This window comes from Carassius auratus, chromosome 20 (assembly GCF_003368295.1).
Source record: "Carassius auratus strain Wakin chromosome 20, ASM336829v1, whole genome shotgun sequence".
NCBI classification, from domain to species: domain Eukaryota; kingdom Metazoa; phylum Chordata; class Actinopteri; order Cypriniformes; family Cyprinidae; genus Carassius; species Carassius auratus.
Window position 1 is genome coordinate 25,094,954 of NC_039262.1, and position 25,814 is coordinate 25,120,767.

The 25,814-nt window shown below is 36.3% G+C and overlaps 2 protein-coding genes across 3 annotated transcripts in view; one reads left to right on the top strand and one right to left on the bottom strand.

Annotated features, from left to right (window-relative positions):
• The window catches only part of rev3l (REV3 like, DNA directed polymerase zeta catalytic subunit), a 105,473-nt gene extending 84,995 nt beyond the window's left edge, over window positions 1–20,478 (top strand). For both annotated transcript variants that reach the window (XM_026291585.1, XM_026291586.1), the window contains exons 15-32: window positions 487–575; window positions 683–808; window positions 5,117–5,309; window positions 7,225–7,336; window positions 8,098–8,213; window positions 8,616–8,734; window positions 8,821–8,939; window positions 9,686–9,827; window positions 10,825–11,069; window positions 11,231–11,339; window positions 11,815–12,021; window positions 13,408–13,517; window positions 13,751–13,865; window positions 13,986–14,123; window positions 14,270–14,460; window positions 17,611–17,857; window positions 18,402–18,617; window positions 19,485–20,478. In XM_026291585.1, the coding sequence (XP_026147370.1) occupies window positions 487–575; window positions 683–808; window positions 5,117–5,309; window positions 7,225–7,336; window positions 8,098–8,213; window positions 8,616–8,734; window positions 8,821–8,939; window positions 9,686–9,827; window positions 10,825–11,069; window positions 11,231–11,339; window positions 11,815–12,021; window positions 13,408–13,517; window positions 13,751–13,865; window positions 13,986–14,123; window positions 14,270–14,460; window positions 17,611–17,857; window positions 18,402–18,617; window positions 19,485–19,625 (2,735 nt within the window). In that variant the 3' untranslated portion in view covers window positions 19,626–20,478. The remainder of the gene's footprint in view (window positions 1–486; window positions 576–682; window positions 809–5,116; window positions 5,310–7,224; window positions 7,337–8,097; window positions 8,214–8,615; window positions 8,735–8,820; window positions 8,940–9,685; window positions 9,828–10,824; window positions 11,070–11,230; window positions 11,340–11,814; window positions 12,022–13,407; window positions 13,518–13,750; window positions 13,866–13,985; window positions 14,124–14,269; window positions 14,461–17,610; window positions 17,858–18,401; window positions 18,618–19,484) is intronic.
• Window positions 20,479–20,719: 241 nt separating this feature from the next.
• On the bottom strand, window positions 20,720–25,038 carry mfsd4b (major facilitator superfamily domain containing 4B). The gene is made up of 4 exons (XM_026291588.1): window positions 24,516–25,038; window positions 23,514–23,682; window positions 22,798–22,914; window positions 20,720–22,602 (listed from the first exon to the last, which is right to left on the bottom strand). Exons 1-4 carry the CDS (start codon window positions 24,771–24,773, stop codon window positions 21,314–21,316), a joined length of 1,833 nt encoding a protein of 610 aa, XP_026147373.1. The 5' UTR covers window positions 24,774–25,038; the 3' UTR covers window positions 20,720–21,313.
• Between the last annotated feature and the right edge of the window lie 776 nt (window positions 25,039–25,814).

The following is a 25,814-nucleotide window of genomic DNA, read 5'->3' on the forward strand; positions in this document are numbered from 1 at the left end:
GACATAGGGCTTGGCAATAAACAATATCATATCAAGATCATTATCAGATTTGTCATGACATTGATAAACTGTAGACATTTTACTCAACTGGGATTAATCTATCAGTCTATAACAGCGAAAATAAATAACACCATACCCAATCAGTGCATGATGCTAGTAGGGCTGTGTGTTCTGCTTTTTTTCTGTGTGAAAGAATGGCATAGTTTTGTCTGCAACACAACCAAGGACATGAACACATTAATTTTATTACTATAGCTACTCTGACAATCATTTTTCACTGTTTCATTTGAGAAAAGCTACTGTCAAATACAGTCAAACTGAACTAAAAATTATTTTCTTTTTCTGATGAGATCAGGATAATTGTGAATCAGTCATGCTTACTTTTCGAATGCAGTACTGCTTACTAGACTTCCAAAAAAGATGACCACTAAGCTTTAACATGTATCTTCTCATTGACAAACACTTTTTGATCTTTTTTTTGTACAGACATAAAGCCCAGATCACAGCAAATACATCAGAAGGGTAAAAAAAACAAAGATGCCTTACGGAGAGTTTTGCTTACCACACAAATGAAGGTAAGATTAAAGTTAATGAATTTTTGAATCTCCTGAAGTTTCAATCTTATAATCCTTGTTTAGTATTGGATAGCGTTTTTATAGCATATGCATCATATCCCATACAGAACCAGCTTACCACTATGAATGTTCAGAAGAGAGAAAACTCCCAGATTGAGGGACCATCAATCTGTAATTCATATGGCTTTAAAGTCAGTATGCAGAACTTGCAGGAGGCCAAAGCATTGCATGAGGTAGGATATTCTTTTGACTGTGTTTTAGTAAGATCTGCTTTCTTTAAACTGAGTAATTAATAAAATTACATAAACACGTAAAATACAGTTTTAACCCTTTGGAGTAGATTAACCCGTATACACGTTATGAGGCATTTTCTCCTGATAACCCCGAAGAGAACTTAAATGACACTTTCAGTTTTAATTGTACAGATAAGAGCAATACATCAATTGAAACTGTAAAGGGTCTTCTTTTTTTGTTTACAGACATAATAATAACAAAACTTTGTGCATTTATAAAATAAAGATAAACAAGGTGTGCTGTCTGCAGGCATTGTCTGCGGTGATCTTCATTTACAAACTGTAACTCAGTGAATACTCAACGAAGAGACATGAGAGATGTATCTATAGAAAGCTTGACATGTCTACTTTTAAACAAGTGCTGGCGAAAACAAATATTCTGTGATTAAGTAATCCATATGAAAACACCGCAATGTCCGTTTTTCATGTCTCCCTTCATAATATCTAACGCGCTGAACGCACTATTGAGATTGTTTCGCTGAAGCGTGCGGCATGAATACGCCCATACAACAGAAAACAAAGCAGCAAGACTGTTCACGTTTTTTTTTTATTTTACTGTTTGCTTCATTTGCGATGAGAAGAACAAGACACAATTCACCACAAAAAGATGTGATGTGGATTACCTCAGATAAAAAGAATGAAGCACTTTATTATGCAGAGATAATAAACATGAGTAAGTCTCTCTTTTTTATTTATGAGTTCAAGTATTTTGGAGTCTTGTTCACGAGTGAGGGAAGGATGGAGCAGGAGATTGACAGGTAGATAAGTGCAGTGATGCGGTCGATGTCTGTCGTGGTGAAGAAGGAGCTGAGCTGCAAGGCAAAGCTCTCGATTTGCCAGTTAATCTACGTCGGTCATGACCGAAAGGACAAGGACAGACGGCTGAAATGAGCTTTCTCCGCAGGGTGGCTGGGCACTCCCTTACAGATAGGGTGAGGAGCTCTTGCCTCTCGGGAGGAGCTCAGAGTATAGCTGCTACTCCTCCACATTGAGAGGTGCCAGCTGTGGTGGCTTGGGCATCTGTTCCGGATGCCTCCTGGACGCCTTCCTGGGATGGTGTTCCAGGCACGTCCCACCGGGAGGAGGCCCCGGGGAAGGCCGAGGACATGCTGGAGGAAGTGTATAGGGAGAGCGAAGTCTGGATGTCTCTGCTTAGACTAATTCAAATTCACCTTTATTTATATAGCGCTTTAAACAAAATACATTGCGTCAAAGCAACTGAACAACATTCATTTGGAAAACAGTGCGTCAATAATGCAAAATGATAGTTAAAGGCAGTTCATCATTGAATTCAGTTATGTCATCTCTGTTCAGTTTAAATAGTGTCTGTGCCTTTATTTGCAATCAAGTCAATGATATCGCTGTAGATGAAGTGACCCCAACTAAGTAAGCCAGAGGCGACAGCGGCAAGGAACCGAAACTCCATCGGTGACAGAATGGAGAAAAAAACCTTGGGAGAAACCAGGCTCAGTTGGGGGGCTAGTTCTCATCTGACCAGACGAAACCAGTAGTTCAGTTCCAGGCTGCAGCAAAGTCAGATTGTGCAGAAGAATCATCTGTTTCCTGTGGTCTTGTCCTGGTGGTCCTCGGAGACAAGGTCTTTACAGTAGGGATGCACCGAAATGAAAATTCTTGGCCGAAACCGAAAACCGAAAAAGAGAAAACCAAGGCCGAAAACCGAAACCGAAACACCGAAAGAAATTATGCCAATTATTAGCACCATTGCATTTATTGCTATGACCGTGTACTAACTTTACTAAAATTAAGACATTGCAATTGCATAAATTAATATTAAAGTTTCAAAGATAATTACAATTACATAACTTATTTAAAAAAAAAACATAAAAATACATAATTACAAATGATGCAAATATTTATTAAGCACATTGCAACAATGCACAGTAGAAAATAAAATTCAAACTAAAAATTTATCCCACTCATGTGTATATTTAATAATAATGTACAGGCCTACTGGCCTGCAGAAAGGTTTTAAAATGAACTGTTCTCTCCTAAAAACAAAGTGCATTTAGGTGAAGTGCATTTGAAATTTTCTATGTAGGACTAGAAAGTGCATTACTTCTCCAGTAGGCAAGACTGTTATCACTTCTGGGGATAGGGACTTCAGACAGTTAACCATCTAGCTGTTGAGCAGTTGAGCTTGTCATCTGCCTGGCATTTGAGAAATATTTGAGAGAGTGTATTTAAATAGGGCCAGGGCATAAATGAACATTTTTATCAAATTAAAGCAGAAATCTAGCAGAAAATCTAGCATAAATATGGCTACAATCTGATATTATGTATGTGTGTGTGTGTGTGTGTGTGTGTGTATAGTAGCCTAAGAACAAAATAGCCAACGTATTCTTATTATTTAAAGGCACTTTCTTGCAGAATTCCACTGAACATATCAGACAACGATGGTGCATGCCCCTCATCTGGTGCAAAGACCAGTCTTTTTTTCTGTGCTCTGATCTGTCTCCTGCACTTGGCGCTTTTCCGTCTCCACGCGGGTTCTCCGCATCCAGCGCGGCCTGGATCATTTCTAGTGCGTGTTGCCATATTTTCACATCCAAGTAATGGTCTTTATAACGCGGATCAAGCACATTCGCGATGAAGTGCAGAGGATCCGAAAAGATCTCAGTGGGACGTGTGCTAACAGACTCTATAAGACTGTACTTTTCTTTGTTTTTACTTCGTGGTCCGTCTTAATCTCTTTGTTAGGAGACGTTTTAGTGCTGCGAATAAAGGAGTAAGAAGAGAGAGAATGTTCTCACTGGTGTTAAGTGAATGTCGCGTGGAGCTTGTGGTCTGCGCTATGCAGGTGCACGTGCAGGTCGCGGTTTCTGTTTGCGTCATCACAACATTTCGGCCGTGTTGTTTCGGTGATAAAAGTCTATCGGCCGAAAACCGAAAAGGCCATTTTCGGCCGAAAATTTTCGGTGGCCGAAATTTCGGTGCATCCCTACTTTACAGGGGATCTGTATCTGGGACTCTAGTTGTCCTGGTCTCCGCTGTCTTTCAGGGCAGTAGAGGTCCTTTCTAGGTGCTGATCCACCATCTGGTCTGGATACGTACTGGATCTGGATGACTGCAGTGACCCTCTGATCTGGATACAGACTGGATCTGGTGGCTACGGTGACCTCAGGAATAAGAGAGAAACAGACAAATATTAGCGTAGATGCCATTCTTCTAATGATGTAGCAAGTACATAGGGTGTTATGGGAAGTGTTTCCGGTTCCGGTTTACCTAATTAATGCAGCCTAAAAATCCTTTAACGGATTTGGATATTCAAAGCATATTAGTATGTTATGTGTATGCCAGGTTAAAGAGATGGGTCTTTAATCTAGATTTAAACTGCAAGAGTGTGTTTTTTTACAAATATGTAAAAAAAATATATTTTTACAAAAGTTACCTACTGCAGCTTTAATAAAAATAATAATAAATGTTTTGTTTTTTTGTAATGATGCAAAAAAATTCAGCTTTGGAAGTCAGCTTTAAGTCAGTAACTGCACTCGCAAGTGAGTATTAAATTATGTTGTGGGATAATTAAATATATTCTAAATAAACTGCAAACATAAAATGATATACATTTATTTTGTCCTTACATTCTTTGTAACTCTTCCCTCTCAGTCACAAACCTCACTGAAAGGCTCATTATGCAGCTCATTATTCGGGCCTTTGTCTTCTCAGGTGTATACCACAATGATATTCATGATAGTTGACACCTACTTGCATATGACTTTTACAAACAAAAAGTGTCTTAGAAAATTTAAATCAATATATTGTTGTGGGTGAGTAAACAAGATGATTTTCACATAATTTAGAAAGAAAAATTCTAGGCTACAAGCTCTCAAAAGTCCCGGGAACCAGTGTTCTGTATGTTTTTTGGCCTTATTCAAGTGATTTACAGTTTTTAGTTTTTCACTAACCACGCATAACTTTTTTTTTTTTTTTTTTAAACACATTCATATACATAAATACTAATCACATATTATTATTATAGCCCAGTTTGTGCTGATTACAGTGATATTAGACTTTAGCCATTTAGATGTTTATAAGCAACTGAAAAAAGCACAAATGTCAGGGCATGACAAAACTTCTCCAAGCCCCAAAAATATCCTTAGACCTCAGAGGGTTAACAAAGTGGGGGGAAAGATTTGTCTTCATCTCATGTCACATGGTTAGAAACTCAAGTTCATCCTTATGGGTTTTCAGCTGATCTCATCTTACTTTTTTGTCTCCCTGTTATAGGTACAGCACCTCATAATGATAAGCATGGAGCTTCATGCAAGGACTCGTCGTGACCTTGAGCCTGACCCTGAATTTGACCCAATTTGTGCTTTGTTCTACTGCCTCAGTTCTGATGTCCCTCTCCCAAATTGTGGCACTACCCAGATGACAGGTGCCATTGTCATTGATAAAGATTGTTGTTCTTCAGCTCAAGGTGAGATTGGTGTTGTGTTTGTTTATTAATAGTGTTGTTTTTGGCGGCCTGTTTTAATTTTAGTTTTAGTCTAGTTTTTGTGTGAACCTGTCATTTTAGTTTTTATTAGTTTTCACATTCATATTCGTTTTTTGTCTAGTCTAGTTTTAGTCGATGAAAACTGATGACATTCACTTGGGTGCGTGCAGAAAATATGACGTTATCGCGGTGTTGCAGGAAGTTCGCACAAACTTTTTTTCCGTGGCGGAGTGCATGGCATTTTTTTTTTTACTTTATGCATAGCTCTGTGTTACGACCGCCGCCATAACACACGAGAGGACATAGACAACACAGCTCGTACACTACGGAATTTATTACCAAAATGACAGACATAACGATAGGAGAATTAATGGGGGGTAAGACACAACAATAAGGCACACAGAGCCGCTGCCGAACACCTCGCCCGCCGCACAGATTTGTCTACTTGGACTTCTTATGCCAAACATACAGGATCCACAGGTGCCCGGCAATCAGTCCCTAATAAACCAAAGACACAACATACTCGCCCCCTAGAGGACAAACAGATCAAAAACAAAACAAACGAATCACAAATACATGAATATGTAACACTCTGCATCCAAACATGCACAAGTTCAGGGCGATTCTAGCTGAACATGCACGTCTGTGCCGGCATTTGTGTGAAACCGAAGCAGTTTAATGTGAAGTTAAAACTCCATTAGGTGCCTTTTGATGGATTTTTTTTTTTTTTTTTTGGAAAAAAAAAAGTGTGCATAGTTTGTCCAAGATTTCTTATTTGAAGTATGTTTTATTTTTATTGTATAACATAGAATAAAAATTCATTTAGATTATGAATTATACACTATTTTGCTTACAGTTGTTTTGTGTTGGATGTGAAATACTGTAAAGCCAATAGTTTAGGATTGTTTGTACATAAAGAAATTAATTCATCAACTCATTCGTCACAAGACTTGTACTGGAAAATGACTTCTCACCAGTGATTCCCAACGGTTTTAGAGGACAATTACTCGTCGTCGCTCCCTTCATTTCAAAGAATAGTACAACGGTGAACGCAACAAGTATAAAAGCCTCGTTCATTTGGGAAGGTGTGCTAACAGTCAGTGGAGCCAGGCAAAAATATAAATACTGATATTTTCCTAATATTTTCCTCTTTTTATCTGCCATTTCTCTCTATCTATATTCAATCTGCTAATAACCATCCTGTGCACTCAAACTGCGTGCTCTCTTCTCTCTGTCATTACAAGACAAGCCCCCTTACTGTTGATTGGCTACAAGTGTGTTTTAGGTTTCTTTCCGATGCTGTGGTCAAAAGTGTTTTTCAAAAATCACTTAGTGCAGCTTTAAGCAATAAGCTATGGCTAAGGTACGTTTAAAAGGTGAAAAATTTAATCAGTAGAATATGAATAAGTAGTTTCTATTGTGTGTATAATATGTTATCATGTATTCAACAAAAGTAACTAGTCTGAATTAACTAAATTTTCAGCATCATCAGTCCAGTGTTCAGTGTCACATGATGCTTCAGAAATCATTCTCATTGTGATTAATTGTTTGATAATACTAGATAAAAGACATTTTAAAGACTTGCTTTATTTTCATTAACTGAAGTAGTTCCAGATTTTGACCCTATTTGGTTGCATACATCTGCAATTTACACAATTCCCATTAAAGTGTAAACTAGATAAGTACAGAAAGAAGTGAGATATTATAGGAAATGTCGTCGTCACTTTTGCTGCATTACCTCACTTAATGTTTTGCTTCACATTAGTGTGTGCATTATTTTTCAATAATTCATGACTTACCTGATTATTTGTTAGTCCTTGTTGCATGATTACATATTTTATATAGTTTTTAATCTGTCTTAGTTGCAACATTATTACCTGTCGTATTTTTACTTTAGCCTCCAGCAACACAGCGCCACTGCTTTTTAAATCTGGTGTGACGGGACTGCTGGTGACCTATGTCAGTGATGAGAAGGAGCTTTTTGAAGAGGTCACAAATGTTCTTAGAAAGTAGGTCAACTTTTGGATATTCTTTCTTGTAAGTGGGGCCGCTATCAACGGTTCAGGCCTCCGTTACTAGGTCTAAAATGACGTTTTGGAATTAGCAATGGAGACATTGAATGAGATGCATAAGAAATTAATCCTACATGCAAAGAATATTTTAAGGACAAAGATTTGATGAACATCTTGAAATACAACACCAGAACAATTTCTTGAGTTGTGGGAACCATAGAAAAGCGGAATAATTCAGCAGCATGTAGTAATTTATTTATTATGTATACAATTAACTGTGTATATGCTGATATTGGTAGAATTTTAATTTAAATGTTAAAGAAATAGTTCACCCAAATATGAAAATTGTCATTCATTTTTATTCTTGAAGTTCTGAACTTATGTGGTATTTTTTTTCTGTTGAACACAAAAGTAACATTTTGAAGTAGCTCTTCTATACAATAATAAAACATTGTGACCATTCTAGAATGCACCAAACAGGACAAAAAGTCACTAAATATATTTTCTTCCCCTACCATTCAGGAGTTGCACTCAAATTAAACTTAGGGAGGTGGGGTGATGATGCTCTTCAAAAAAAAAAAATCTAAAGACTATAGATGTCCACAAATAGTATTCTCATTTTGTGTTCAACAGAAAAAAAACACTGGTTTAAAAAATATTAGGTTAAATATGTTTTTACTGAGTTATGATGATGATGATAAGCTATACACCCAGTACAGCACAGAAACTCATGAATCCACCAACCCCACCACCACTAGGTATGACCCAGACATTCTGGTTGGATATGAGGTCCAAATGCACTCTTGGGGGTATCTACTGCAACGTTCATCAACATTCGGTATAGACCTGTGCCAGCAACTCTCCCGTGTGCCAGGTAAGGTTAGCTCATTTAGCAGTAGTGTATTTGTTTATTACCTGTTTTTGCTTAATTTTACCATCAGAAATGGTTACAAAAGAGAACGGTTGTGCCTTTCTAAGTAACAGATAGCTTTTAATACTAAATATTTTTTTCCTAAAATGATCAGGTCAATGATTCAGTGACCCATTCATACAGACTAGTCACTTGGTTTGTTTCTCAATGCATCAGCCATTCGAATGAATAAATGACTCACTCATTAAGATACTCATTAAGTTTTATATTTATAGTATAATTTCGTTAAAAAAAAACAAACATATTTTGTGGAGTTGAGACAGGCAAGGTCTTTTGCCAAGGTTGTGTAATTATTTTCTTATCCCATTTCTCAAATGCTGTATTGGATGTCATCACTTTTAACAGGAGATGCAAAAGAAAATCGGTTTACGGCAGAGAAAGACGAATATGGTGCAGACACTATGACGGAAATCCATATTGTTGGACGTGTTGTCCTCAACTTGTGGAGGATTATGAAGACTGAGGTTCCCTTGAAATTCATAGACTAAGAATGCCAGAGCTAACACTGTTTACCTGAGTGTTTCATCAAGTGCTTCATGTATGTTTTCAGGCTGCACTGAATAACTACACTTTTGAGAATGTGGCTTTCCACCTCCTGCATCAGCGCTTTCCTCTCTACAGCCATCGCACACTGTCTGACTGGTTTGACCACAACACACACCTGCACAGGTGGGAATTGTTCTCGCATCTGTCAGATTCCTATTACTGGTCTTGTTGTAGGGTTGTTCCTATGAATATTGCTACATTCATCTTTTGATTAATACAATTCTAAATTGAATACTAGCATACTGATTACTGTGTTTTGTACCATATATACTGTATGGTACCAGTTAAAAGTATGTGAAATGTTAAGCATTTAACAACGCACTGAAAATAATTCACTTACTTATTTTTGTCTTAGTATTTCTGTTTTGTAGCAAAATTATCTAAACATTTTCTCCAATAAACTCTACAAAATTTTGTTAGAATAATGCATAATATAGCAACCAAAACAACATATAAAAATAATAATGTTGGCGCAGCTACCCAGTGTGGGTACCATGCCAACATACAGTAAAGCAGCTTTGGGCTTTGGACGTCCTAAGATCGAGTCCTGGTTTGCAGACCTTTCCTGATCCCACCCCCCTCTCTCTCCCACTTTGCTTCCTGTCATCATAATGTTCCATTGCAATAAAAAAGCAAAAATCCCCCAATAAATAAATAATAAAAATAATCTAGAAAATAAAATCTAGAATCTTAAGCAGTTTTAGTTCAAATATGTCTTGTTTTTTACTTCACATCATGTTGAAAAAAAATAGATAAGGTCATTGCTTTTATGAGATATAATTTTTGTACTGTGTATGTAAAATTGCCTGCTCATGCAAACAAAATCCTTTTAATTACATTTTGTGTGTGTGTTCTGTTGTTTGGTTCAGGTGGAAAGTGGTGGATCATTATGTGAGCCGTGTGTGTGGCACAGTCCAGTTGATCCAGCAGCAGGATATTATCGGCAGGACAAGCGAGTTGGCACGTGTGTTTGGAATCCAGTTCTACCACGTGCTAACTAGGGGGTCACAGGTAAACATCCATCTAAAACATCCATCTTTAGCTGTCTGGTCACAATACACAATTGTAAAAATTGTGAGTAAAAATGACCAAAAAAGTCTTTACAAAAATGAATCTGAATTGTTTATTCTTTTTATATTTCATTAAAAGATTCCACAAAAGTCTAACCTTTCATGAAAATGATAAACTCATTATGAAATGTTTTTATCCGATACACAGTTATTTGCCCTTTTCTCAATTTCTATTTGCCAAGGTAATAGCGCTGAATGTTCTCCTATAATTTTCACGTTTCACTCAGGAAGGAGTGAGGAGACGCAGGAGAATTCTTTAAGATATAGCATTAAATCAATAACAGGCATACACAAGAACTAAAACACATTTAGGGGGCTTTCACACTGGCAGTTTAGTGCAGAACGGGGCACGGTTCGACCTACAGTTGTACAATATGTGTATTGATAGGATATGTGCCAAAGTTATTGATCAAGTATTTAAAAAAAAAAAACATTGGGTCTCATTCATCAATAATTGCACATATTATTTCATATTTGTATGTACAGGGAAAACTTTTCAAAATAATTATGCATAATTCACAATAAACACCTTCAATACATCACCAGATTATAGACTTGTGATGAGACAGCTGTACATATGCATATACTGTATCTGTTGTTATTCAGAAAACCTTACCTCCTTGTTTGAGCAATAGCATCTCTCTCACTGTACACAAAGAAACACATTATAATATAAACATTAAATCTTAACTATACATAAATTATATTTATAATAATCATATAATGATGAATTATAATTGTTATATTTTTGTGAAAACGTTTGAGCAGATTACATGCACAAATTTGTCAATGCACATATGAATGAGATCCTTTATTTAAAAAAAAAAAAAAAAAAAAAAAGATTCACAAATTTGTTATATTTATGTTTTTAATGATTTGATTCATAAATACTTTTTTCAGTTTTTTGTTGGTAGTCAATCTTTCTCCTGCTATTGCAGTACCGTGTGGAATCAATGATGTTAAGGATTGCAAAACCAATGAATTACATCCCAGTCACTCCAAGCACACAGCAGCGTGCCCAGCAAAGAGCCCCACAGTGCATTCCGCTCGTCATGGAGCCAGAGTCGCGTTTCTATAGCAACTCTGTTATTGTGTTGGATTTCCAGTCTCTGTATCCATCCATCATCATTGCCTACAATTACTGTTTCTCCACCTGCCTTGGACGCGTTGAGAATCTTGGAACGTAAGCATGCTTTTGGATTTAGCGTAAAACTACTTTAGATTTAATGTTTAGTGTAGCGTATATTAATGCAGTATTTCCACCCACTGCATTAATTTTCTATCCAGTATATCCACAGTAACTGTTTTATGGTTCATTAGTGTTTATCTCTTCCACTCTCTCAGGTGTGATGAGTTCAGGTTTGGTTGTACATCTCTGAGAGTCCCTCCTGACCTTCTTTACCAGCTCAGAAATGACATCACCATTTCTCCCAATGGTGTCGCATTTGTTAAGGTAATTCTGAGAAAACACTGCCAATTAATCTCTTTAATTTAAATACCTACTTTTATGTGGTCCTTAAATTGAATGTGATGAGCCATTTAATTTGGTTGTGAGTAGTAAAAAAAATTGAATCCTTGCTGTGTACGGTATACTGTACTGCCTACTATTTGTGAAAAATATCATATGAAACAGGTTTCCAAAAGTGTGACTGTATCAGCTTTCAAAAATTGTCACAGGTTTATGGATATCGACGAGCTCAATGACACAAACAACCAGCATTTTCTTATGATTTGTTGATGTTATAAAACAGTAGCCAAAAGAATATTATTATTAACAGCAGTTTTTATTATTTTTTTGTTGTTGTTGTTTTCTTTGAACACATTTCATCCAGCCACATTTTAGAGCAAAAACTGTCAATTTTACAGTAATATCTTTCATATAATGTCTGTGTCCAAGTCAGCTCAACTCAAAGTCTCTATGTGTTCAGTCATCAGTGCGGAAGGGTGTCCTGCCAAGTATGCTGGAGGAGATTTTGAAGACGAGGATCATGGTGAAGCAGTCAATGAAGGCGTACAAAAATGACAAAGCTCTATTACGCCTGCTGGATGCAAGGCAGCTTGGCCTTAAACTGATTGCTAATGTCACATTTGGTTATACTTCTGCCAACTTCTCAGGACGTATGCCCAGCGTTGAGGTGGGTACTGTAACTTTACATTTTAAATCAGTGGTTCTAAACTAAATGGTTGCAACCCAGATATGAGCCGCATGACATATTTGATCACAGGCAGAAAGGAAAAACAACTAGCCATGTGACCAGTAATTGTTATGATGGCAAAATAAATAGCCTTATCACCTTATAAAATGTTTTGATTTAAAATGTGCTTTTGTCCAGTAGGTTTTTTTGCTGCTAAATTCAATAAACGTTTACAGACTAAACACTAGTTTCTAAGCAATGAGTTAATATTGAAAAGTGTTCCCTAATCTAAAGTGTAGCCAATTATGGTTTTTGAATGCTTATGTATGATAAATACGAGTGAGTGAACTGATCATCAACCTTCTCCTCCACAAGTAACATCGTCTCGGTCTCTCCTCCTTAAGTGAGTCAAGTTATGCATTTGACAGGAACTATTCAGAATGTTAATTTTGTTTTTGAGCAATTTAGGTACCCCTCACAACACCTGTCAAGAAATCTACATTCCACATTTCACTCAAAATTAAGAATTTCAAATAAAACAATAAATCATGCAAAACAGAAAAAGACATGTGTAACATTGTTTTAATAAAAGTTCAACACATTTTAGTGTCTTTCAAAATGTTTTGGAATTAATCTTGCATGATCTTTCTCGTAGCTTAATATTTTATCAATCATTTCTTTTGGTATCACAAAATTTGTCATTTAGGAAAAAAAGTCAAGGTATGTCCACGCCACAAAAAAATAGATAAATGAATAAAATAATGACAAATATTTAAAAAATAACACATTTTACCCTCTAATAAGCATTCATTATTCTCATTCTATTCTTAAAAAATAAAATAAAATAAAAAAAATAAAACTACATTTCTAATCTTTTTGTATTCTATCTATTTTCTTTTCATTTATTATACAATTATAAAAAAAAGACCTCTAACACTAGCTTTCTCTATTCTTTTTTATTCTGTTTTCTTTTTATTTATTATATTATTTAAAAGCCCTTGGTACGTGTACTGTTTAAGTTAACTGAGACTTGTTATAGCACTTATATATCATTTCTATTTTGTTGTTTTTGATTGCTTCCATTGTCCTCATTTGTAAGTCGCTTTGGATAAAAGCGTCTGCTAAATGAATAAATGTAAATGTAATAAATAATTTTAGGTTTACACTGGATGTTTAACTGGAAGGGCCAGTTTTTCTAAACTGGAATGCAGCAGCGTTGTATGCACATTTTGCACATGTTGTATGCACATTTAAAACCATGTCTTTACTTTAAGACCCAGATTTTACATTGAACCTCAAATGGTGACCTAATGCAGTTTGTGTGTATGATTACTATGTTGCCAAAGAAACCAGAGAAAATATTCTGTCTCTCTCCTCACTTACCAGGTAGGTGACAGCATTGTGCACAAGGCCCGAGAGACTTTGGAGAGAGCCATAAAGATGGTCAATGACACGAAGAAGTGGGGAGCACGTGTTGTCTACGGAGATACAGACAGGTAGATATAAAAAATTTTTTTTGACTCAATTAGTTTATTTCAATGTACTGTAGATGGAATTTTAATGACCAAGCAGTCAAACAGACTCTATTAACATAAACATTCAAATGTTCTCATTTGCTGTTTTGTGTTCAGTGTGAACAGACAAATTGATTGTCAGTGGAAATGTGTTGTTTTGTGCCTCCTGTAGACTGTTATACTGTCTCTGATACCTGTCCGTTTCTCTTTTTTAGTATGTTTGTGTTGTTGAAAGGAGCAACCAAGGAACAGGCATTTAAGATTGGTAATGAAATTGCAGAGGCTGTCACTGCTACCAACCCTAAACCTATCAAATTGAAGTTTGAGAAGGTTTGTGAAGTGGTTTATTTCTATAAGTGTACTCTGTTTTGGTTTTGAAGGGAAGCTTTTTTTAAGCCATATGATTGCTGTACTCCAATTTTGTGACTGCGTTCTTGTGTGTTTGGGTAGGTGTACCTCCCGTGCGTGTTACAGACAAAGAAGCGTTATGTTGGATACATGTATGAGAGCTTGGATCAAAAAAACCCAATCTTTGATGCCAAAGGCATTGAAACTGTACGTCGTGATGGCTGCCCTGCTGTTGCCAAGGTAACTAGCATTTCAAAATTATTATTTCCTTATTGTCCAATCACTTGATAAAGTTGTGCGCCACCTGTCATTCACATTGCAGTTGTAATGCAGTGTTTCTCAGCCAGGGGCGGTTGAAGTTAATGAATTAAATTCTATTATGTTAGATTCTGGAGAGATCTCTGAAACTGCTTTTTGAGTCACGTGACATCAGCCATGTTAAGCAGTATGTGCAGCGGCAGTGTGTGAAGGTGCTAGAGGCCAAAGCCAGCATGCAAGACCTCATTTTTGCCAAAGAGTACCGTGGCAGCGGATCGTACCGACCAGGGGCCTGTGTACCTGCTCTGGAACTCACCAGGTGAGTATGTATATGTGTTAGAAAAGGTGAATTAGTGCCAAGTATGGATGTCATCTGAGATTAAAACTGGGATATTAGGAGAGATTCACAGGTTATGGAAGACAGTGATGACACTTATGTTTATTATTAAGGGAAGAAGTTGCAGTTGTGTTGTAATTGAGGTAAAGTCTGCATCTATGTCATTTAGATTCTGAGCATTTCTACACTTTATTCAAGAGAAGGTAGAGTTTTCATCCAACTGCACTGGTGTACTAAAAGTAGCATTTTTATTATTACATTAAGGAATAAAATTGACCAATGGAAACAGTTCCCCTCACTGCTAAAAAAAATATTTTAAGTGTAACATTATACAGAACAAGAATTACATTTTTAGTATATAACAATATAAAAGCATGTATGTTGTTTTATTATATATTTATAGTTGCATTTATTAGAAAACAACATTAAACTGAATTACCAGTGTGTAATGTGTTATGCAGAAAAAAACCTAACATGCAGATATTACCTAATAAAACATTTTTCACAATTTACTTGATTGGGTACATTGCAGGATATTTACATAATTTGAAATCTTAAAGAAATATACGTAATGTAATTGATTTCTGTTATTTCGACGTTAAATTATGTGAATATAGGGAAATGAGGAAATTAACATCTATAAAAAAATATTTGTTGCAAAAAAGTGGATGAGACTCTAAATAAGTAGATTTCTTGACTCAGGATAGCTCTAGAGTCAGTAGTTGTAGTTTATATTAATGCAATTAATTAAGTTTTAAATGGTTAACCTTTTTGTGTTCATAATCTTTAACCTTAAATCACTAAAACCTAATATCGATTTTTGCATTTAACATTTACATTTTTGTATGTACTGTATTTATTTTAAATCTTTAACACTCTAGTTCAAGCTGATTTTAAAGACAAAGATCATGTGTCTTTAGCACCATCACCTGACCATTGTAATGGGCTGAATTGATGAAAAAATAAGTTCTTCCTCATTTTATTTAATTCCAACCACTACAGTTTGTTGTGACTTTTCCTTTTGTGAAACTAGGTATCGGCTAATGTTGATAGCTACTCATTTCGAGGTAACTTCAGTACTAAATTGGACTGATTTAGACAGTCACACTAAAAGTATGTTGTTTTAATAAGGGGAATTTAAGGCAAGGTGTCAGAGAAAAAAAATAATTGGAACTGAACTGGAATTGAACACCCGTAGATGAGATGAGGGGATTTGGGAAAATAAAAATGAGATTTCATGTTTATAACTACTCATGGAATATAGTTAAAATCATGGATTGTTGAAATCCTCAAACTTTTATATAATTCTTTAATACATTAGCGAGCATACCAAATGACTGCTCAACTGGAAAACATACATCTGATGAATCTTATATTTGATGAGTTTGGTTGCGTAAAGAGCTTAGGTTACAGGTGTGTTTATTCACAAATTTAGTTTTCAATATAAAACTTGAAATTATTTGTATGTTTCAGTACTTTTTGAACATTTACCACACATAATAATAATAATGATAACCTTTATCATTTTGGTCACCGTAATTGTGAAATGAAATTTCATCTCAACAGTACACAGCATAAATGAGCATTCCCCCTCTGAACGTAGATATATTTCTGTTTATCACTTTAAAAATTCACAGAAAAATTACAGTATTATATCATTTAAACATATATTTAATAAAAAGTATATAAAATGTTTATAAAAATGTATGTATATAAAATGTAAAAATTTATTTTACAAGTGTCACCCCACCTGTAAAATAAATAAATTAGGCACTTTTGCTTAAATTGAGGGTTGCAAAAAAATGAATATATTGTATATCCAACTCTTAAATTCAACTATTGTGTAATGTTCTAGAATGCAGTATGTAGTAGTAACTTGAAGGTGGTGTATGTTGGACTGACACAGAGTTCTTTAACTAGATATTGCAGTCCTAATTCAAAATATTGGAAAGGTTTTTTTTTAGAGCACACTTGACGATGAATGAAATGAAATGCTCTGTATTTTCTGCCAACTGGCAACCCGTGATGCCGAAATACAATTGGCTAAACTGACAGTGGGCGGGTTACAAAGACCAACATTCCAGCCCGGAACGCACATTTTCAAACGGGAATAACTGACTAGCATTTGTTTTTCAGATAAACAAGTATGTTAACTTAGAATGTTTCTTAAATATCTTCAAACATGTTATGGCATTTTTATGCTTTAGTAGAGTCAAAATCTTACATATAGCACATTTAGAGAATGCTTCTCTGACTTTTCTTGGTATTGAATTATACAAGTTCAAAATGTCATGTTTACCCTGTTTAACTCAAATAAGAGTCACTGTCATGCTGAAAAAAGTGCCTAATAATTCTTTTTTTTTTTTTTTTTTTTTTTTTGTTAAATGATGAAATAAACAGCGCAGATCATTTATTTACCAATGCTTTCTCCTTCAGTTTTCGGAATTAGTGCTTACTGGAATGACAACATTTTTACATTTGTTTTGACAAATCATATAAGCATTTGCAGCATTGCAGTAGAACCAGCTCCTTACCAGCTCCTTTCTTAGCCTTCACTGGAATTCTATTGGCCTGTTCTGTAGTCACCCTGTATAGGCAGGAAAAGCCAATGACAATGTCAAAATGACAGCACAAATCAAATGAATACTTGCCTTTAATCACATGTATTTGCTCTTACAATAAGTCATCTGCAAAATTAATTCCAGGCTTCAAATTAATTCATTTGCATTGACACTGACCTAGATTTACATAATAATCCAGGGAAACTTGCAGAAAATGACAGTGTGCACTCTGTAGCTAATTAGTGCAGATATTTTTACTGAGTGATATCAGGTTTGCACATTTTTACATTTGTGTGTTTTTCCAGTCAGAGCTCAGTTTATTGTCTGTATGCTGCAGGACTGCATTAACTGTACCTTAGGCTGCTGCCTAGCAACACACCCATTAACAGATGCTGAAATTAGATCTGAGCCATAATTGAGGATTTTCTTCTCTTAATATTGCTGCTGTTTATGTGTTCTGATTGCAAGCCGAATTTAAATGCTTTAAAATTACAGAAAAACAGCTGTCCAAGATTTTTCATTTAAATGTATTTTTTGTATTTTTTTGCCTTTTCTTTTGTCTGTCTCTCAGGCGTATGATGGCGTATGATCGACGCTTAGAGCCACGCGTGGGCGAGCGTGTACCATATGTTATTGTGTATGGGATGCCAGGTGTGCCGCTCATACAGCTGGTTAGACGTCCTGTAGAGGTACTGCAAGACGCCAGTCTGCGCCTTAATGCAACCTACTACATCACCAAGCAGATCTTGCCACCACTCGCACGAATTTTCAACCTGATTGGAGTAGATGTGTTCAGCTGGTACCACGAGTTGCCAAGGGTTAGTAATTTTGTATTTTAGCATATGCAAAGTATAAACAATTAAGCTTGAAATTTAAACATAATTTACCTTAAATGGGGTATCTATAACAACTTGTTCTTTGATTCTGAACTATACTAGCTAGTATTGATATAAAGGCACCAACCATCTGGTGGTAGGTAGGACTGTAAATGTGTAATGTTTTACATATTAAAATACTTTCACCTGTCCCAGTTTCACATACAGAGACAGCTGTAAGTAAACCAGTAATAGGTTACCTCCCCTGAGAAGTAAAAACCCTTGTTGTCTCCTTCTCAAATATTACTTGAGCTAATGTTGCTCTGTCTAATTGGTCTGGATGCTCTAACAGAAGCATGAATTTTGCATTCAAATATTCAGACAAGTTCCCCTTCCTGGTATAATGTCAATTCAATCATATAGTTAACTCTGCATATACAAATTGGAGAAGGTATTTTAACATTCAAAAAATGTATGCTTTAAATTTTTTAAAGCACAGTTAAATGAAATTGTCTACTAAAAGTCTGTGGTTTTATTCACTGCATAGGTACAGAAGGCGTGGAGCTCTGTGAATGGAGGAGGGGAGGAGGGCACAAGAAAAGGTACCATCTCTCAGTACTTTACCACGCTGCATTGCCCGGTTTGTGATGAGCTGACACAGCTAGGAGTGTGTGAAGGCTGTCGGGCTGAACCACAACGTGTTGTTGTTCACCTACACCAAGACTTGCGGCTTTGGGAAAGCCAGCTAGACCAGCTCCAAAAGGTAAGAGATCATGTTGTTTTAAGAAACTTTAATTCTGTCACGTATAACATCCGGTTCAAAATGACATAAATTGCTAATTACAATAATCTTGAGATTAAATAAAAAATGCAAAGCCTGTACGAATACTAGAAATGGTGAAAAATAATTGGGAATAATTTTATATTAAAAATGGTTACACATTTTATTGTTTATTATAACTTGTGTTATTTTGCCTGCCTGTTTCCTTTATCTTTATTAAATGATTACGTTACTGTCTGTCTCCAGCCAAGTAGTTTTGTTGATTTATGGTTTCAAGAATCTATATATCTGTCAGCACAGAGTAATCTCAGACAACTTCCAGATATTTTAGTCAAATTTAGTCTGAAGAAACAAATTACCCAAAAATCAGGTATCAGGATTAAAAGATCTGGTATCTGTCAAATCATCTCATGTTTAAGCGAGGTACGAAGTATGACCCCCTGCTTTTTTCCCTCTATTGGCTATCTCAGTCAGCTTATTGGCTGATAGAAGACTGTTAAATAACTAACACACATTAGTCAAATGAGTCTTGTCTGGTACCCAAAACTGTATTAACAACTATGATGCTTAGTTGTTCGGATAGTAGTAAAAAAAAAAAACACTATATTTTCTGACAGGATCTGGTTCCTGGATCCAAATCTAATATTTCTGGTGTAGAGATTTGATCTTGTTGTTTTTTTTTTTTTTTTTTCAAGCAAGTTTTTTGTGAAGAAACTTAAGCTGCAATGGGAAACAGATTTGGGTCCTTTAGTCAAAAGTCTGACTATATGGGACTAGAGGTCCAATGTTTCATGTTTGTCATGTCTTTTTTAAGTCTTTTATGTTCTTCTGTTGTGATTTGATTGACAGGTATGTAGAAGTTGCAGTGGGAGTGCAGAGCGTCAGGTGCCATGTGTCTCATTGGACTGCCCTATACTCTACAAATTATCTCGTGTTAATCGGAGTCTTTCCCGAGGACCATACCTTCGCCAGCTGCTGGAGCAGTTCTGATAGTCCAGCAGTCTGTCCCCCTTTCATTTACTCTGGTGCTAAACACTGTGCCATTCAGCACAATTTTGTGTGTAATAGTTTTAAAAGGTGCTTTTTTCTATGTGTCCTTGGAAAGTTTCAATCTTATACTGATTGATTTTGTGTGGTACTGCAGTACAGTGGGACTAAAGAGGCCTTAAATACAGAAGAGGAAGATGATTTTGATGCACTGTGTTTGAGTTTGCTTGGTAGTTGTCTTTAGTGTTCATTTCTGCAGATTGACAGGTCAGACATTTTCAGAATAATCCTCTATAAACTGAACCCTGTGTGCCGTAGCAGTCTGTAAATGGGAAAGGAGATTAAATTCTGACTGTAATTCTTGTGGAGAAATGTTTGATTCCAGTGTTCCCTTCAAACCCCACAAAACCACCCCCACCCCCGCGGACTGATTTAGATCGGTCTGTTGTAAATAAACCTTGAATATGATTATCAAAAATACTGTCTATGAACACTGATTAAAAAAAGAAATCTACAAAACATTTCTGGGAAGTTTTATGTCTGTCCATTCTCTACACAGGCAAGTCTGAGGAAAAGCAAGTCAATATCAGCCTTAACTTAGACTTCTGCAATATGTTTGATAAGTATATATTGTCTTGTGTGCATAATTGTTCTTTTAAAATACTTTTCTAATGCTTTCTCTACTTTAAACCAGACATTATGTTACTGACCTACAGTATGCTACCTACCAGAGCTACATAACCTATGTTTTTGTAAACTTGTTAAAATGTTAAGGTGCTTTGTTTTTTAAAGAACATTTGTGGGTGGAGATTTAATATTGATATAATAAAATTCAGTCTGTCTGTTTCAGCTAAAATGGGTGCTCTGGTTTTTACATCATTTTTTATTTTCATATTGCATTCATATTATAACTTGGCATAGTAATGAGACTTTCTACTGATTATAAAAAACACTAAAAAAAAAGATGCATAGTGTTCCGGCAGTTCAATATGAGAGGAGTCTTTTTTTTTTTCTTTTTTTTTTTTAAGAGTTTTTTTTTTTTGTGTGTGTAAAAAAATGACTGTGGAAACAATGTATACCTTAATATTAAAGCAGTTCAGTGTTAACATTTATTAATTAACATTTATTCAGTATGATTTGAAAAATAAAAATAAATATTTCGTAAACATGAAAGGTAAGGACTTTCAACAAAGACTTCAGCATCAAAATATTAATTTAACTTTATACATTCATTCTGACCATACAAATCAAAAATGGGTGTCTTCATTTCACAGACTAGTGAACTTGTGAATTGTGCTGGTAACCATTGTACAAAATACTTCAATTCATGGTCAATTAATCAACAATAACAAATGAGAGAAGAGATATAGTCCAACATCCTACCTAACATACATGGTGTCCAATAATTCGGCTGATCTGAAATAACAGGACGATTCTCAATTAAATGTACAATATGCTAATTACACTTTTTTTTAGGATAATCCTGTACAGTGGAGAGCAGAAACAGACTTGAAGTGGGTTATGTTGCCTTATGTAATGAACGTCAAGCATGCAGCTGGCATTTAGAAAGTACCAAATCAACTGGCTAGTGTGATCTTTTCACCCAAGAAAAAAAGAAAAAGCAGCCACTTCCCAGTTCCTGGCTAAGAGCTAAAGGCTGAGGCTTCTTTGATGTAAATATTCAAAACATATTAGTCTTTCTTCTCCCTGTTGAGGGACATTAACAGTTTGCGTCTGGGAGAGTCTGTGGAAAAGGGCAGCGTGTGAGACAGAGAGGCCAGGGTTGTGGGGTCTGTTGAGGGTGCTGGCAATGGGGCGGTCACTGATTGGGCAGCAGATGCACTGGCTGCAACATCAGGTGGAACTGAGGCTTTAGATGGAGAGCTCAATAGACTGGCATCGTCCATCTCTATCACCTCAAAGTCTGCATCATTCCACTGGTCAGCTTCACTTTCATTTTCCAGCTCCTCTTCTTCCTCTGCATTGTCCAGGAGTGCTTGCCGATACTCACTATCATCAGCACCCTTGGTGCATTTCCCTGGTGTTTTCCGCAAGGTGGCCTCCCCTCCTTGTGACGCTAATTTGTACAAGACAGGGAACAAGATAGAAGTGAAGGTGGATGTGCCAAGTGCCAGGTACATTAGCAACGGCTGATTCTGCACCTGCCCCAGTAAGAAGCCCAAGAGAGCTGGGAGAACCATTTCTCCAAAAGCTGCACCCACCACAAATACCGCAGCTGACCACCCTGTCACAGTCGTGTACTGCTCAACCCATGAAATTCCACTAGGAAAAGTGGTAGACATAGAGACACCATACATAGCAGTGCACGCCCAGAGCATAGGGGGATTTTGGTTAAAAAGACAAAGCAGCAGCGCGGAAACTGTGGTGCCCACTAGACTCAGTAGGATCAGGATGCCTGGGCGCAGACAAGCCGCAAAAAATATGGCCAGACCACGACCAGCTGCAAACGTTCCCCAGAAGAGTGAATTCAGTCCTGCTGCCTGAACCTCGTTCATTCCAACATAGTCTTTGCCATAAATAAATATAAAGGAACCATACGCCACCTCACTTCCAACATAGAAAAAAAAGAACAAGGACAACATGAATATGAGCATGTTATGATGTTTGGAGAACCGCTGCTTTCCCGAAGGTGATTTTGCCCTATTCGAGTTGTTGAAACTGCAGCAGTACAGGAAAAAAAAGAGGAGAGACACCAATAAAACAAAAGAACCAATCGAGATGTAGGTATGTCTGATGGATGTTTGAGTGGTGTTCTTAAGATAGGAAGTTGTCCAGTAGGGATTGAAGGTCTTGGAGGCATGGCCAGATGTGTAAGTGGAGACATTGTCGAAACTGTGGCCAAAGAGCACTTTGGCTATGATTGGAGAGGCAAAGGCTCCAGCAGCAAAGCTGAAGTGTAGAGCCTGCATGTGAGGTCCAGCTTGTTCTCCCCATGTATTCAGTATGAGAACATTACCGCCTGTTGACAACCAGAAACTCAATTACAGTAGCACCTTTTAAGGTTAGTTTTTTATATATATATATATATATATATATATATATATATATATATATGAGCGTAAACAATGTTTAATGCTACTAAAATTCATACTGTTAATTGCTTAAAGCTGGAATTAAATTACTACACCTGGTCTACACCAAGCACTTATCTTACCTGTATCTAAAACTCCCATTGACACCCCCACACCGGACATCAAAACAGTGAGCAGCCAAGAATTTGTACAGAAAGGAGTACCAGACATCCCAAATGCTGTGATTAACATTGAGAAGCCTGCAGATATAAATCAACTGTGAGTAACGCATCACGAATCATACTTTATAATATCACAAATGTATCCAAAAAAATACACACAAATAGATAAAAAGGGGACAACATACTTCGATGTACTACTGACAAATGTCCTGTAACTGCCATGACTTTTAAAGTTTCTAACACATTACAGCTAAAGAAATGTACAAATCTGTGGGGTCCTAACCCAAAACATAAACCATGAGACATGGCTCCTCTGATAACAGTCACTAAACTCATAAAAGATAGCTTCTAGAAGAGTCATAGGGATGTTTTATTGGTACAATTTAAACTGATTTTCTGTAGTCTTGTGTTTATGTTGTCCTTTCTGTGCTTTATCTCGCTCTTTTTGATTCATTTAAAGAAATAGTTTACCCCAAAATAAAGGTTAATCAGCTGAATCTGGTGATTCTCCAGACCTGTAAACTTTGCATTATGAGTCCATATGGTTAACTGTTAGACCAACTCCTATAATCAGTTATAACACACTTTCATAAGTAAATAATTTACAAATGTTAAATATTAAATGGCTCTTTCAATTAACACAAAGTCCTTTTCTTTGTGGAGTCTATGGGCCTTACCCAAAAGCAGATGGGGATTCACATAGTCAAACAGGATCCCTCCTAACAGGGAACCTCCAATATATCCAGATGAACGGCCCACAAATATATAGGATAAATTACTGATGTTCTTGTTGACATTGAGAGCCAGGTCTTCAAAGGTAGGTCCCAATACAGAGATGGCCATTCCCTAAAATTTTACCATATAAACAAAACAATAAACATAAAAGTTTAGAATAGTTACTGTGCACATTTCAAAACAGAGGTCCAGTCTTGACATTAAATGGTATTCCAAGATTTTTCAAACAATATTTTGATATTATAAATAATTTGGTATATAAAAAAATAAAATAACTTTCAGGGAATGCACAGAATCGGTTCATAAATCATGACCCCTGAGGTGATTAGAACTACAATTGCTATAAATGCATCTATAAAGTTACTTCTTGACATTTAAAGGTAAACAATGTGCTTCAGAAATGACATTTCTGCAATTTTTCTACTAATCCCACACTTAATCATTGTGGTATGTGTAGTACTGCATTACTAAACTAAACTCAGCCTGAGCTAATATCAGCCACCCCTACGTGTTAATGGTGTTGTCTGCATGTGGTACCATGCTAATACCACGGTAATCAAGTACATTACACATACTATGTTACATGATCCATGGCACGTATGGTAACCAGGCAGTATCATGTCAGAATATCATAGTATTACCATAGTACCATAATACCCAGGCCAAGATGAACCTGTCAGCCCTGTTACACCACTAATTTGTCTGGCATTTTCCCTTATGCAAATAATCCTGTTTCACTAGGATACTGCAAGGCGACCAGGAAATTACGTTACAATAACAAGGGTTTTTAACAGTTGTCTTTTTTGATACAGACACAGAACTACCCACATAGATGAAATAACAAGGGAAACGATTTTAAGGCTGCAAAGCACAGGTTTTATGTTTTCATATGAAGGTCTTCTGTTTTAGGTTATAACAATCAACCCGAACATGCATAGACCTACCAGACCAAGAAACGATGCACAGAGCGCTAGGCTGACTAGCCATCGCCTGCATGCCCCAGTATTACCAACTACATCAACCTGATCAATCCCCGGTTTCAGTGCCCCTTTGCCCCGCTTCAGAGCGCTTTTCAGTCCCTTCTTCACGTCTTTACGTTTGTCGAAAAGCGTATCCTCTTCCTGCTCGTCGTGGCCGATGCCCTCTTCCATCTTAGCGAAACGAACTTGTTTTTTCTTCGGCGCTGCTTCGGCGAAGGGCATGGCAGCACGTCGCGCTGTTGTGTACGGAAAAGCTGTCAACGCTTTCGTTGGTTTATGGCCGAACTAAAATGACCCACATTTGACCTATTCTTGCCTATCAACGTATTGTATTTATAGTTTTATAAAAAACTGGAAAAATCAAACAGACATTTGGCGTCGATCATAAGTAAAGCAGAAACATATCGTGAATATACACTGTAAATATCAGGTACTAGTTATAGAAGGCTTGAGGTTCAAAACTTCCGTATAACAGGCGCGCATGCGCACAAACCAACCATTTTTTGCGGCTTGCAAACCAGCTTGCATGCACATTGCCATCTCTCGCGCTGGAGTGTGGATAGACTTAAATACTCTCTTTCTCTGTAGGTAAATTTGTATTTATTTATCCGTTTATTCAACCATGCATTCATTCATTGCTTAGAAAACAGCAACAACAGTTAATTTCTCAGAATAGGCTCCTTAAGAAGTATTTTTGTCCAGACTGACTGCTAAGCCCTTTGCCAAATAATGGTGCAAGCTAGGGTTTATGGATTACATGGTGATTTTTTTTTTTTTATATATACAATAAGTTGAAGTAAAGATGTCTCAACAATTAATTCCTTGTTTACACCAGATTTGAGTTTCTTACTGATTTAAGCTAAAAGGAATAGGCCTTTTTTATTTTTATTTTTATTTTTTTTAAATTACAAAGTACAATTGTCTACAGTTTGCACAGTAACTAAATGCACGCCTTCATTGTGTGAGCCATCAGATGCAACATTATCCATTTATTAATCAAAATCTGTCAGGTGCATGTGCTGTATATTCCATAAATATCTGACATTGAATGTTTGCAAATAGCCTGCCTGTTACTGTAATGAAATAAACAATTTGGAAGCATATGGAGTTTGGCCAGCACTATCACTTCCATTTTTTAACTAGAAGCAGTCACAACCCTTTATACATACATCATTTATCTGTAGAAATGTTTTACATGTAAACTGAATTTTCACAGTTGCTTATCATGGAAGAGTGATAGGAAGATGTGTTGTCATTGTTGTG

Excerpts from the sequence above, each read along its gene's own strand:
- mfsd4b (XM_026291588.1), bottom strand. The coding sequence starts at position 24,773 with ATGCCCTTCGCCGAAGCAGCGCCGAAGAAAAAACAAGTTCGTTTCGCT. Across the intron at positions 23,683-24,515 it reads GTGCATCGTTTCTTGGTCTG|GGAATGGCCATCTCTGTATT; the intron begins GTAGGTCTATGC and ends GTAAAATTTTAG. Across the intron at positions 22,603-22,797 it reads AATGGGAGTTTTAGATACAG|GCGGTAATGTTCTCATACTG; the intron begins GTAAGATAAGTG and ends GGTTGTCAACAG.